The 13,769-nt window shown below is 33.6% G+C and overlaps 1 protein-coding gene across 1 annotated transcript in view; it reads left to right on the top strand.

Annotated features, from left to right (window-relative positions):
- Nucleotides 1-13,769, top strand: part of MYO16 (myosin XVI) — a 494,098-nt gene that overhangs the window by 196,160 nt on the left and 284,169 nt on the right. The window contains exons 13-14 of the mRNA XM_023519764.1: nt 7,211-7,338; nt 9,774-9,879. Coding sequence (XP_023375532.1) covers nt 7,211-7,338; nt 9,774-9,879 — 234 coding nt within the window. The remainder of the gene's footprint in view (nt 1-7,210; nt 7,339-9,773; nt 9,880-13,769) is intronic.

Below are 13,769 nucleotides of genomic sequence, written 5' to 3' on the forward strand. Positions count from 1 at the left end.
TTTCCAATTAATTCTGGCATAGGATGTAAGAGGAAAATAAATATATTTAGGTAAAATATGCACTGCTTTAAAACACAATAAAATTACCCATTTTTAAAAGTCATAATGAAATTTTACAGTGTCTGGTGTTTTGGAATTCATATACATTATGTAGAATCAAGTAATTTATACTCCTTGGCTTTCAAGTAATAACCCATAAAATTATAGATATTAGGTAGATACAAGAATTTAATTTTTAGGTTGAATTAGTGGGCATCCTCTGTGGCATTATTAGTACCTTGTAATATTAAATCATGTACTTATGTACTGAACCATGTTAAAATTATCTCATTGGTTTATGGACACATACGAGAAGGTTTTACTTCTTTTTGTGTGTCTATTGATTATAATTATGAGTATGTTTATTGTTTTAAATGATAAATTTTGTTTAGTTTTGTTCCTTTCCATGTTGATTCATTTAATAAAAGAAGAGAATAAAATATTGAGTATGATCATATCTGTATAAATGATACAAACTCGAAGAATGACTTCTGTGTTTCATGTTGGGGAAAAATAATTCACACGCACCATCTGTGTCTTTTCTTTGTTACCATTGCCGTTAATTGTGTTATATTAAGCCTTTGTATAATACTCATTTCTTATCTAGCAAGTCATTAATCATAGATATGGAACACCCTTTGTGGCAAATTTCATTTTGAGGCTGATATAAACACACAAACAGCAAGCAGCCCTGTCCATTAGATGGCTTGCTGCTGTAAGCAATGTTGATCCGATGCTAGCAATCACTGGGAGAAGTGGCGCTCCGAGGGCCAGTAGGCAGACAGTTCCGAGGGCCAGTAGGCAGACAGTTCTAAATGAAGTATAACCAACAAGGAAAGGTTCATTATCATGCTGCCTATTTATGCTGAAGACAAGCATCATTGCTCATTTTAAACACGGAAGTGGTAGGGAAGAAAGAAAGAATAGAAGAGTGGCCAGATCTTTCTAAATAAGCTTTACAAAAAAAAGCAAACTTATAATCAGGAACAAGAATACTTTATCAAGCTGACAAACTTTTATTTAGTTTATTAAATATAATGTGTTGTGTTAGATATTTAAGGATACTGAGTAGAGTCGCCTTGTCCTTAACTGCATTGACATTCTAGAGACAAGATGCAAGTAATGATTAAAAAGATAATCACAGACTATACTTGCAGCTGAGACAGTAACATACCTGGGGAGGTTGGAAGGGAAGGAAATCTTAGGTTAAGAAAGGCATTACATGGCAAAAAAAAATGTGGGGCAAATCTTAAAGAATGAGTAAGATTCTAATAAGGGCAAAGGCAGTATATTTTGGAGAATTATCTAAAGCCACGTTATGGGGATGAAAAAAATATAAGACTCTTTGGAGGAATGCAGAGACCAATCTGATAAATTAAGACGTTTGAAAAGCTGAATAATTAAAAATCTAGTTTAGGCCAAGATTATAAAGCTAAGTTAGAGAGTTTGGGTTTTATTTTTCAGAAAATAAAGAGCCATTAGTAAAAAAGAAAAAAAGAAATCCGATACCATTAGTGTTTTAAGTCTGTTTGTTACCATCATTTGAGGAAAAGAGGCATTTAGGCAAGAAGACTAGTTAGAAGATACTGAAATAACCCCAGGGTAAGTTAATCAGGGCCTAATATGGGGACTGTAGTAGTGGGAGAAAGAGAAGGTGTTGAGTGAGTCTGTGAAAAGACAATAAGTAGTATCCAAAGAGTAATTTTATTCAAGGAAGGAATAAGAGAAGATTCGTTGATGACACAGGATTTGAATTCGTGAATCTGGGAGAGTAAGGGTATTGATAAAAAAGAAAAGAAGAAATTTATGAGAAAAAAACAGGTTCAAGGGAATACATGACGTTTTTGGAGGTTACATTGAAGTGATGTTGAGATTCTGTATTATATGCAAGGAATAATTCACGTAGACATTTCATTTTGTGAGATTTCTAGGATTCACACCACATTTAAGAATAAGGTAGAAAAATAATAGAAAATGAAGAAGGAGGAGTTGGAAGAAAGAAGGGGCAAGGAGAGGTAACTATGACAGGGACTGTGGTGGCAACTAAAGAACAGGTCTAATGCACTGGTAAAGAAATAATCAGAAAAGCAACGAACAAGTGAAGTCATGAGAATAAATGCTTGAACAGTGAATATTCATAGGCCCCTCACACATCAGTATTGGACCTTTCTCAGATTTTCTCATTATTACTTTTACTGTGGAGTTCACAATCCAAAGATATATCACCTTGAAATCTCAATGTGCAAAATAATGACGCCATTCATGATAAAATACCTGGGGATAATTTCTCGAGATTTTATTTTGAGTACAACAATACAAAACTGAGCAGGTACTTAGTCTCTTTTATTCTTCTAATTGTCAGTGAGACTAAGTTCTCCCAATATGTAATATGGCATCTTGTATGGGATGCCAGTTTAGGACTTTGCTTAATTTCAGATGCTGCTTGCTGTTGAACTCCTAATATTCCCATTGCCAGGCATGCTAGGTTTGGCAAGTAGCTAGAGTGGCTGTGCAGGCTTTTTAATTATAAAGGAGCAGAGCTGGGAAAGAAGACCAGTAGCTTACATTGTTTTAGGTTTTATTACATGGTGGGCTTGCTGAAATGGCTTTACATACATCATCACATTTAATCTCAAAAGGCAACCCAATCAATATAAGAATTATTTAACTTTGCAGATGGATAGCCTATGACTTAAGGAGATTAAAAAAGCTTTCTGAAGTTTTCTGTGAGTGGCAGAGACAGAATTTAAATCCAGGTTATGTAACCTCAAAGCAAATGCATGACAGAATACTCTCAACAACACAGACGTTGAGCCCAAAGTCATAAACACACACACACACACACACACACACACACACACACACACACATATACATATATATACATATATCTATGTGTATGTACATATATGTATAATGTATATATACATATATATTTTAATTTATAAAAATAAACATTTTTCAGTGTGTCATCTATATATTGGTATATAGATAACGAATAGGAAATCCAAATGGGCAAGTAGAGTGACTTATTCATATTACAATGTGAAACCAACAGCTCATGCCAAGTCAAGCCATTGGCATCAGAAGGTTCCACAGGATCTGACACTGAGGGCCTGCGAATGGCCCTCTCATCAGCTATGGAACTACATGGTTGGCTTCAGAAGTAGAATATGTTTGGATCCTGCAACTTTCTGGCAGTTTATTGAGAGGTACCGTGCACAGTGGAAAATAGAAGGGAATTGATCCATAAAGAAAGACTTTATTTATTGGAGTCGGAGAGTCTAGCAAAGACTAGAAATAACCACAGATGAAGCTAATATAATGTCACTTCATCCATGAGATGAAAAAGAGCACAGAAAGTTTCTACTGACTGGAATCTTCTTGTTCCCAAATGATACAGATAGGGAGAGAATAAAGCGAAGTGGAGAGAGAAGGCCTGTGGGAAAGGAAATAGCAGACCCTTATGATATTTGATGGACCACTGAGAACATGCAATAATATTAATAGTGAAAATGACAACCAGTATAAAAGTTAGATGGCTTGTAGTCACTCAGAAAACTAGAACTGCATAAGTGAAAATCTTCGAGTTTTTATAGAAATAAATAGAAAATGTTATATTAAAATTATTATTTCATATTTATATTTAGGATTAGCATCAAGCAAAGTATTACCAGAAGATAGCAATGGCAGGTTCTATAACACAAACTCTAATTTTGCATGAAAAGGAGCAGACTTAAAAGAAAAGGGAACTGAGAAAGTTTACTAATTTGGTTAGCATGAAAAAAATGTATTTAAACACTCAACATGCATTATCATATCTAATATCTTTTAAATCAGCCTACAGAGGACATGTAACCCCAAAGAGGTTTGAAGAAACAGAATAGGAATGTGAAATGAACTCCATGTACAAGTAGATTGATATGTGCTCCTGAGTTTTGTGTCTCGCTTTCTTTATAAGACTAATGAAATCTTCAGCAAGATTTTTCACAAACAGGTTAGTTTTAAAGCATTTGTCAAAATTCATTTAGGTCCATGTTAGACTTGGGGAGAAGTGAACTCGTGCTAGTACAAGTTTTCAAAAAGAAATTTGTCCTAAAAGAAAATAAAGCTTGATTAAACCTTACTAGTGGGTTTATGAATTATAATGTATACATCACTATCATTGAAATATTTTTAATATTCATTTTTAATTTGGGAAAAATTAAAAATATAAAAAGTTGAAGCATAGTAAAATAATCATGTGCACACCATCATATGGGTCTCACATATTTATTTTAAATAAAAAATGAATTGTTTCACATATACTCGAGGTCAGAATGCAACTTTAAAATGTGGTAAGAACACATTGTTTTCTAGTTTAATTGTTAAATGGTGTCTTAGATTAGATGATACAGTGTGCTATCTTTATAGAGTAATTTCTACTTCAGCTTATTTCTTTCATATGCAGTCATAACCACTATTCTGTAATTATTATACTCTCATTCAATCTTTTGCATTCACTATATATATAGGTTATATATATATATGCAATAAAAAATGCATATGCCATTATTTTCTATCTTAATTCACTCAGAGGACATATTAGCTATGTCCTTTTCTTAAGAAAAAAATCATTAACCATTGTGTTTTCAAACATTTTTCATGTTGAAAGATTCAGGTCTAGTTAATTTATTTTAAATGCCCTATAGTATTTTATTATATTAAAATAGTCACTTTTATTAATTAATCCTTATACAGACTTTTAAAATATTTCTTTGTTTTCTACTCCTACAAAGAATGCTAAGACCTGTTTTTCTGTGTGCTTTTTTTTGCTAATATTTGAGAATTTCTGCAGAGAGAGTCCTAGTCAAACCAACCTCCTTAAGTTTAGAAGATATTGCCAAATTATTCTTCTCATTAGTTAGAACAACAGAACTCGGTAGTATAGATATATTTTTCCAGCCCTGGAGAAAACTTTATTTTGACATCAAGCTCCACCACTAACTAGCCATGTGACCTTGGACCAGTCACTAACTTCTTTGCATCAATTTCCTTACCTCTAAAAAGGAAGATGATCGTTTCTGAGAGGATTGGATGGATGAATGAGTGAGTATAAAGTGCTGAGAACAGCAGCAAACACATAGCAAGTGTAAGCTATTATTGATATTATTAAATTATCTGATAAAGTTACCAATATTTTATGTGTAATATATGGCCTTATTGTTTGAAGTAGCATTTCTCTTGTTACCAGAGAGTTTCTGCATCTTTTCTCATATTTATTGGTCATTCTTTTTCATTTATATTTTTTGCCCAATTTTCTCTTTTATTTCCAGTTTATTCTTATTGATTAGTAAGAATCATTTATAAAATATTGACAATTTAATGATTATACGCACAGCTTATTCGCTTTTCTGTCTTTGCTTTGACTTTTTATTTCATTGTTGTATGTATAATGTTTGTGATTGCACAGGAGTTGTTAAATGTAGTATCGTGAGGTTGACTCGTCATTATCATATAATTTATGATTGTTATTTCCTTTCCCAAATCATGAAAGTACTGTTCTATATACTTCTCTAAATGATTTAAGGTTTGCTGTTCATATTTGGGACTTAAATTCATCTGTAATTTATTTTTACACATGGCCTGGGGTAGAAGTCAGCATTTCTTTCCATTACAAATACATGATTAATTTTCTCAATACCACCCTTTACTACTGATAAGTGATGCAGAACCTTGTCATGCACCAAGTCCCCACCCATGCATGGGCTGCAGTTAGTTCTCTAGTGTGTTCTAGTGATCTTTTGTTGTAGAATCTGCACCAGAACAACAGTGTTTAATGACTCTGGCTTTTTGAATTTTTATCAAGATATAATGCATATGAGAAAGTGCTTATTTCTTAATGTACAGACTAATAAACGTTTATGAGCACTCAGATATAAAACATTATCAGCACTCCAGAAGCCACATTTTTGCTCCTTACCAGTCACTAACACCTTGCCCAAGGTTCCACCAACCTACTTTCTAAAAGCACAGATTAGTTTTACCTGTTTTTGTACTTTACGTAGATAGAATATTTTAGTATGTTTTCTTATGTATCTGATAGATTCCACTTGACGTTATGTTTGTGAGATTTATCTAACTATTTCTTATAGCTATAGATCATTATACTTTTAAACATTCTTTTTCTCTGTAATTTTAAATAACTTCAGCCTTATGGAAGATTTGCAGATAAGTAGTACAAACAACTTTTCCTCAACTATTTTCAAATAATTTGATTGTATGTTGTCCCATCAACCTTGAAGACTGTGCATTTCTTGCAAACAAAAGCGTTTTCCTATATAACCTCTATAGAACTATCAAAAATAGGAAATTACTACTGATGTACTGCTATCATCTAATCAAGAGTCCTCATTCCGGTCTTTACCATGTTCCACGCATGCCCACTTAGCCAAAGAGCCAGGCCAGCATCATAGGGTACACTGAACCACTCAGCTCTTGAATCTTTGATCTGAAGCAGTTCTTCAGTCTTCTCTTGAACTTCCCAAACTTGACAGTTTTGAAGTTATGGGCCAGTTATTCTGTGAAATAAAAATTGTTTGTCTGATATTTCTTTGTGTCTCAGAAGTCTTCCTGTCATTTTGTTTTTATTCAAATGTAGCAGGATTCACTAGAACTCAAAAGGACTTAAAAATATTGGCACTGAATCACCATGGCAATCATAAATCACTGTCACTGAAATTAAGTTAATTAAATTTTTGTTTTTCTGTGAAATTTGTAAAATCATATATGTTTCCGTTGCTTCTTATTCAAATTAAAAATCCTTTCTCTTATGTTACTGAAATTAAATGTTGCTGAGAGAAATTGTATCCAATGTAAATGATCAGTTTCAGCTTACCTCATGTATATTAAACTGGATTTTTGTGAGTTGCTCTCTTTAAAGACAGCAGAATTATTTAAAGCCTGTGAACCTAGTATTGAAGAATCAAACATAAACCTCCATTTTATCATTATGAACACTTAAAATATACTGTAAAGGGCATAATTTTACAAATGTTTTATATTTACAAATGAGATTCAAAATTAGAGATAAATTTGCTTTTGTATTTTAAAAATAAGTCAGTTGAATCATAAGCAAAGTATCCTGAAGGCTTTTCACAAATTTCTGTCTTTGTGCTGCACTCTATTTTAGGTCTCCCAGCTCTACCTGAGCAGCATGGGGCAGCCATGCTCCTCTCTGCCACCTCACATTTTCTCCTGTGCAGAGAGAGCCTTTCACCAGCTTTTCCAGGAGCAGAGACCCCAGTGCTTCATTCTCAGGTAACTCACCCCTCACCCCATCCCTGATGCTCAGTTTTTCCTTGGGGGCTTAGTGGTAAAATTGCCCTCATTTCTTATGGTTTACATTTATTTACTTGCTCAGCAGTTTGCAGTCCAATATATCTTTGCAATAAGTACATTTGACCTGTTACAAAGGAGAAATATCTGTGTTGTTAGAAATAGCTCTAAGTGTGGCTGAATCAATATCTATAAACTTAACCTGAAAGTCAGTTCATTTTGAAGATTTACGACTTAGAACCAGAGTACCTTTGCATTCAAAACTTAGAACACAGAGGGAAAGAAAGGCACCCGGTATCAGTGAACCCATCCCATTCCAAAATGTGGTGCTGCCCCAAAACCAAAATACAATAATTATCCTGCAAATATGGGTTCTCCCACCTGCTTCTAGATATTTACCTTTGTTCATATTTCACCAAAATTATGCACCCGAAGTAATTTTTTATTGAAACATAATGGTAACATTAGCTCAAAAATATCAAGATGTTTAGGAGGATAATTTATATCAGAGCAAAAATTTTTCACACCCCCCCAAAAAAGTACCACGAGAAGAAGAGTGAAATATGATTATGTATTGATAGAAGATTAAGTATATATTTAGGTATTAAAATAATATCTGCACTGAGGATTATGTTTTACATTAGGAGAAATCTCTACAAGAGAGGACTTCTATAAATACTCATGGCTTTGCCTGAGTTATCACATGTAGTGTTGGTTGAAAACTGAACCTGTCAATAAACCAATGCACAACAAGTCAAAGTGAAATGAAAGAGTGTAAAAATGGACACCTGGATAGAACCTAAAAGATATTTAAATATTTAAATAAGCATTATTTATATACTTTTACATTCTTAATTTGATCAAAAATTTCATGGAAAGTCATGGTGTCCTGGTTTCCAAAATGGCAAAGAAGCAGTTGTTTTCAGACTTGTTCTGAAGTGTCACCAGGATAAGAGAGGTACTGGAGGGTGACCCCATCTATTCCTGAGTCAAGCAGCTCTGTGATTATCCACATTATCTATTGCGTTTTCTGGCCTTACTTTGACAAAAAGGGAAACTTTTTAAAAACCGAGGAATTGCGGGGAGTGTATAGTAGTGTTGACAAATAACAATTAATACTTACTGAAAAATTACTAAGTGCTAGACCCTTCACTAGATGCTTTTCATGTATTATCTTATTCATTGCTTTGGCAACCTTATGAGATAGGGATTATTATTCTTATTATTACCACTATTTTATATATCAGGTGACTGAGTATTAGAAGAGTTAACTAATTAGTCCAGAGTCTCATAAATAGTAGATAGTGAATTTGGGATGTGAGCCCAATGGTGTGAATTAGTAAATGCTTATTAATTAGTTGAAGGTCCAGGTAAATGGTTCATCTGGGATGTGAGTCCAAGAGGCTCGCTTCTGAGCCTGGATGAAGCTTAAACTTGAGCAATATTTGCAAAAGGAAAATGATATTTTCAAGATTTATCCTCGAGTAAATGTAAGTAAAAGTCGGATAAAAAAATGGTTTATGAAACATCTAATCATCTTGCTGGATTATAGAATTTTTGTAACAACAAACATAATTGTAGAAATTAAATTTCCATCATGAAATACCTAGATTGTTTCTGCTGTGAAATTAGAAGGTTAAAAGAAAAGTTTTTGAACCCAGATGAGGAGCTACTTGTGCAGGTCGCTGTCACCTGCTCTGCTGAGGATGCTAGGGCAGTGGTTCTAAAAGTAGTTAAAATATTTATGATCAACACAAGTGAGGAGAATAGAAGAATTCATTAACAACTTGAGACTTGAATAAGATAATTAAATTTCATCTTCTTTTCTGGCAAACACTCTTTAATCAAATTCACCAGAACAAATGTTCAAGGGAGAAACCTGAGAAAGCACTGGTAAAGAGCTTTATATATGTATTTTAAAAATTGCCTAATAGGTAAAAGACTTTTTATGAATATTCTATCAGGATGCAGTAAAATCTTTATTTTATATCAGACCACTTTGGTATAATAATAATTATTGTATTGGAATTTTATGCTAACCCTATATTATCTAGTTTCAGGAATATAATAATGGTTATTATCTATAGAAATTAGGTAAGTTATGAAATATGCCTGAAAAATATCAAAATATTGTCATTAAAAATAACAGGTTTTATTAGCGCTTGTTCTTGGCAGAGGTTGCATTATATTCATTTGTAGTCTCATCATCTAAAACATCATAAAGTATATAACATAGTATACATTTGCTAAATATTTTGAATGATGAATCAAATTGAAAAGTTAAATGTTACTATAAACTCATTAAAAGTTATATTATTCCTCATCAACTTTGTATGTAAAAGTAATCTATGGTTATTTAATTTTTTACTACATTCACCTAAACAGTAAATGTGTTCTTTCTCTCCATTTTATTTTAGTGGAGAAAGAGGATCTGGAAAGTCTGAAGCCAGCAAACAAATAATGAGACACCTAACCTGTAGATCTAGCACCAGCAGGCCTATATTTGATTCCAAATTTAAACATGTAAGTGCCTTATTTTGCTTGGAAAATATGTTGAGCCAAGGAAATGTTCTTTACAAATAAAGAGTGACATCATAATAGACCATTCGTTTGACCCTAAGTTGGTAACAATTTGTGGAAATAAAAGATCTTAAGGCTTGGTATACTGTTCAAGTGAACTTTTATTTTCTCATATATATTAAAAATATTTTGAACCTACTCCCTTTTTTATATTTGTTCAGAACAGCAGGTTTAGAAACATGTAATATAGTTAGAGATCATTATTGCTCATATAGAAAGTGCACTTGGGTGTGTGGGCACATTTGGGCAGGGACTGACCAGGCAAGCAACTTTCGCGGTCGATTTCTGAGAGCTGATAATGAAGTTTCAGTGTATGTGAAAGAATTGACAATAGTAAACCTTAAGGACATTGATGAACAGGAAATAAATCTTCAAAAGTGATTTTTAAATTCTATTTAGTAATGCTTTTACTTGAAGACTCCTTATCCTACTACTTTATTTACCTAAAATTCTATCAGGATTCAAGGAGGAAGAAGACCTATTAGCAGCTCAGATAAAGATCAGAAATTTCACACAAAAAACTCAGAAATATTATGAAATTTTACTCAAGGAGACACACACAGATGCTTGTCCATAGACTGATTCTACTGTTTGTACATTGTTCTAGTAAATTTTGTTAACAGGTTTTTTTCCATACCACAGCCTATTATTGGAAGAGTTGCTAGAAAATTCCTAAAAATGAACATGCATGCAAGAGGGAACCTCTGTGGTTGAGAACAGACAGAAAGATGATCCATAATCAAAGAAAAATGATCGTAACTCAGAAGTGTGCCGCTCTGGAGCCTTTACTTACAGAGCTAACTCTCCACACTTTAGCGTTTCTATAGGAATATCGCCTTAGAGTAATATAAGTTTGTGATGATTGTTCTAAAACTGAGACAAAAGGAGACTTTTTTATATGTGTTCTATTATTTTAGAAGACTCAAGGATTCTACACTATGCCCTTGCTTATGACCACTGGCCCTATGATTTGGTCGCATTTGCATGCTGTCATTTCCCATCCTAATCACATCCCTCTGCTCCTTAAGATGCAGACCTGCTTGTCCAGTAGCCTTTCTGGACATCCCACAGTGTGCCTCAAAGACATCCAGAATTTAATTCATCATCTTCCTTCTCACCAGAATTCTCCTCCCAGGTGACCCATCACAATAAATGGCACAATTTTTTTGTTTCTGCAGCCAGAAACCTAGAATTCACATTGACTCCAGCCTCTCTGCCTCCTGAACAATCACAATATCCTGTTAACCCTAGCTCTTTAGCCAAACCAAAATTTTTTAGGTCCAGGATCATCATTGTCATTGAGACCATCGTCTTCTTTCTTCAGATTTTCTTGAACAGTCTCCTAATGCATTTCCTTGCATCTCCCATTTTCAGTCATCTTCTGATGCATTTACACATAGCCAGACTCAGCTGACGGGACAGTTCTGCTCCCCAGCATCGATTAGAGCGCAGGTTCTTTCATTCTCATTGTTCTGTCTTTCCCAGGGCACTGATCCCTGCCTCCATGGTGAGGCATCTGTATTCCATCCAGCTCACAGGAAGGGAACAGGAAGCACAAGTGCGGGGAGGTGGCTGATTTTGTTAGTCGGAGGTGCATGGCTTCTGCTCACAGTAACAGTCTTGGACTCAGTCAATAAGCGGTGCAGTTAGAACTTGTCTCTAACTAGGCAGCCAAGTGCTTACACTATTAGATGGAAGGAGAGGAGAATTGATTTTGGTGAAATACTAGCAGCCTGTATCACAACATCTCCCTTGCTCAAAACTCCTGCATGACTATTCCCTGGAGATCAAATCCAGTAAATCAGCATGGCTCAGCAATTTTCAGGGTGGTGTCATTTAATTCACTAGCCTTATAGAAGAATTACTTCTCTTGTTCTTGCTGAAGCCACCTTTGAACATATATCCCTCTCTTTCTCTCTCAAACTGGGCCATGATGTCTCATGAGTTATTTCATTATTCAACAAATATCTTAAGTGGCTTCCATATACATGTCCCTTGAATTCAGAGACACTGTCTTAGAGCCTGCCATGTGATAGGACTCAGTTTCTATATGGTGAATGAATGAATACATGAATACAGTACATATTTTGGCACACATATAAAACAGGTATCCTAAATTACCTAAATTAACATCTTAATGTATCAAATAAATTTAATATGGATAAACCATTTGTATGTAATCAGAGCCCTGTAAATGTGTGTGTGAGTGTGTGTGTGTGTGTGTTTGTGTGTGTGTGAGAGAGAGAGAGGGAGAGAGAGAGAGGGAGAGAGAGAGATTTGTAGAACCAACATTGTCTTTTTTGTTCTCTATCTTGTCTGCCTTTAGTTAGTGGAAGTTTTCTTTCTTCCTCTTCTTACTTTGTAATAATCATTATTTTTTTTGGTCAAGATTAGGGAAGACTTATTTGTTAAAAATTACCTCCTCAGGACAAAAAACATCAAATTTATTTATATAAAAAGTTTTATTTTACACACATAATAATATAAGTTTTGTTAAAAATAAATCAGCATTCTCTGTTTATCATCCAAGAAAATGATGTCCTTATATGCTATATCATTTACTTGACAAAAAAATAAGTACATTATACACATTATAGGCCATGTTGTACCGGTACACTCTCTCGGCATGTATTAAAAAGTGAAGTTTGCAAATATAATGATACGTAGTCACAAATTTACAAAGCTTGCTCCTCCAGAATCTCTTGTATACAGGCTTCACTACACACTTCTTTGCAGAAAGACACTTGAATTTCATTCAGCAATTTTATATTTGAAATATAATTACATTGGAATAAACACAGTTGCTGCTTTCTTAATCATTCCCTAAAACAATGCCATCTAAAAGTTTATACATTAAAAAATCTAGAAAATTATCGCACAGTGAATATTGTGTTATTTGTGTTAGTTTTTGTGTCATCCGCCCTTTTTACCTCGGATAACTCTGACCGTGGCTGCAGGTCAGTTATTTCTGCCATGGTAATGTCTACATGGGAATGTTCTGGAAATTTTAGTATTGGATTCCTCATTTAGAAATGAGAGGAACTTACATTTAATCAGTTCATTAATTGTATTTCCTTATATTTTCTACTTTTGAATAAGAAGGACTTAAATCTGCCTTTATGGATTCCCAAGCTTATGACTGATTCTAGAGATTTTTTTCTTTATGAGGAATATTTAATAAATAAATTCTGCAATGTACCCATGGTATCATGTGTTCATTAATGACTTTAATTCATAACCATTTATTAAGCTCAAATTATATTGAGCACCTGCATTATTCTACAGCACTGTTCAAAATAAATTAACATTTTGGGTCAACTGGAAAAGAATAGCATAAATTATCTTCTTTGTTCAGATATTGTAATATACTGACTACTGACAGTTAAGGATTGGAGAATTTATAAAACAACAGTTATAAAATAGACTCAGGTTAACTAATAGAATAACAGGATCTATCAGCTTAATTGTAATGACAAAGAAGAGTAGTCTCCGGTGTAAATTATAGACTAAAACAATCATTAAAATGATCCTTTGTGAAAGAGTAAGGCTATGTAATTTCTAAAATGCATTCTAGATTGCCTTATTTAAATTAGCTTTGCATTTTAACTTAAGTGAATACATTTCTTTGGATAAGATAGATCTAACTCTTCCAAAATTAATTAGCATATGGAATCAATATTATAATGTCAATGCAAATTTCAAATAAAACTTTCTAATTCATATTTTTTGTTTTAATCCTTCTTCAAGGAAAATTAAGGATTTCCTAAATAAGTGATTTCTAGTCTCATGAAATAATATTTCCCAGGTTTGAGTATGGCTTAAACTTCATGTCA

The sequence above is a fragment of the Pteropus vampyrus genome, unplaced genomic scaffold (genome assembly GCF_000151845.1).
Source record: "Pteropus vampyrus isolate Shadow unplaced genomic scaffold, Pvam_2.0 Scaffold236, whole genome shotgun sequence".
NCBI lineage: Eukaryota > Metazoa > Chordata > Mammalia > Chiroptera > Pteropodidae > Pteropus > Pteropus vampyrus.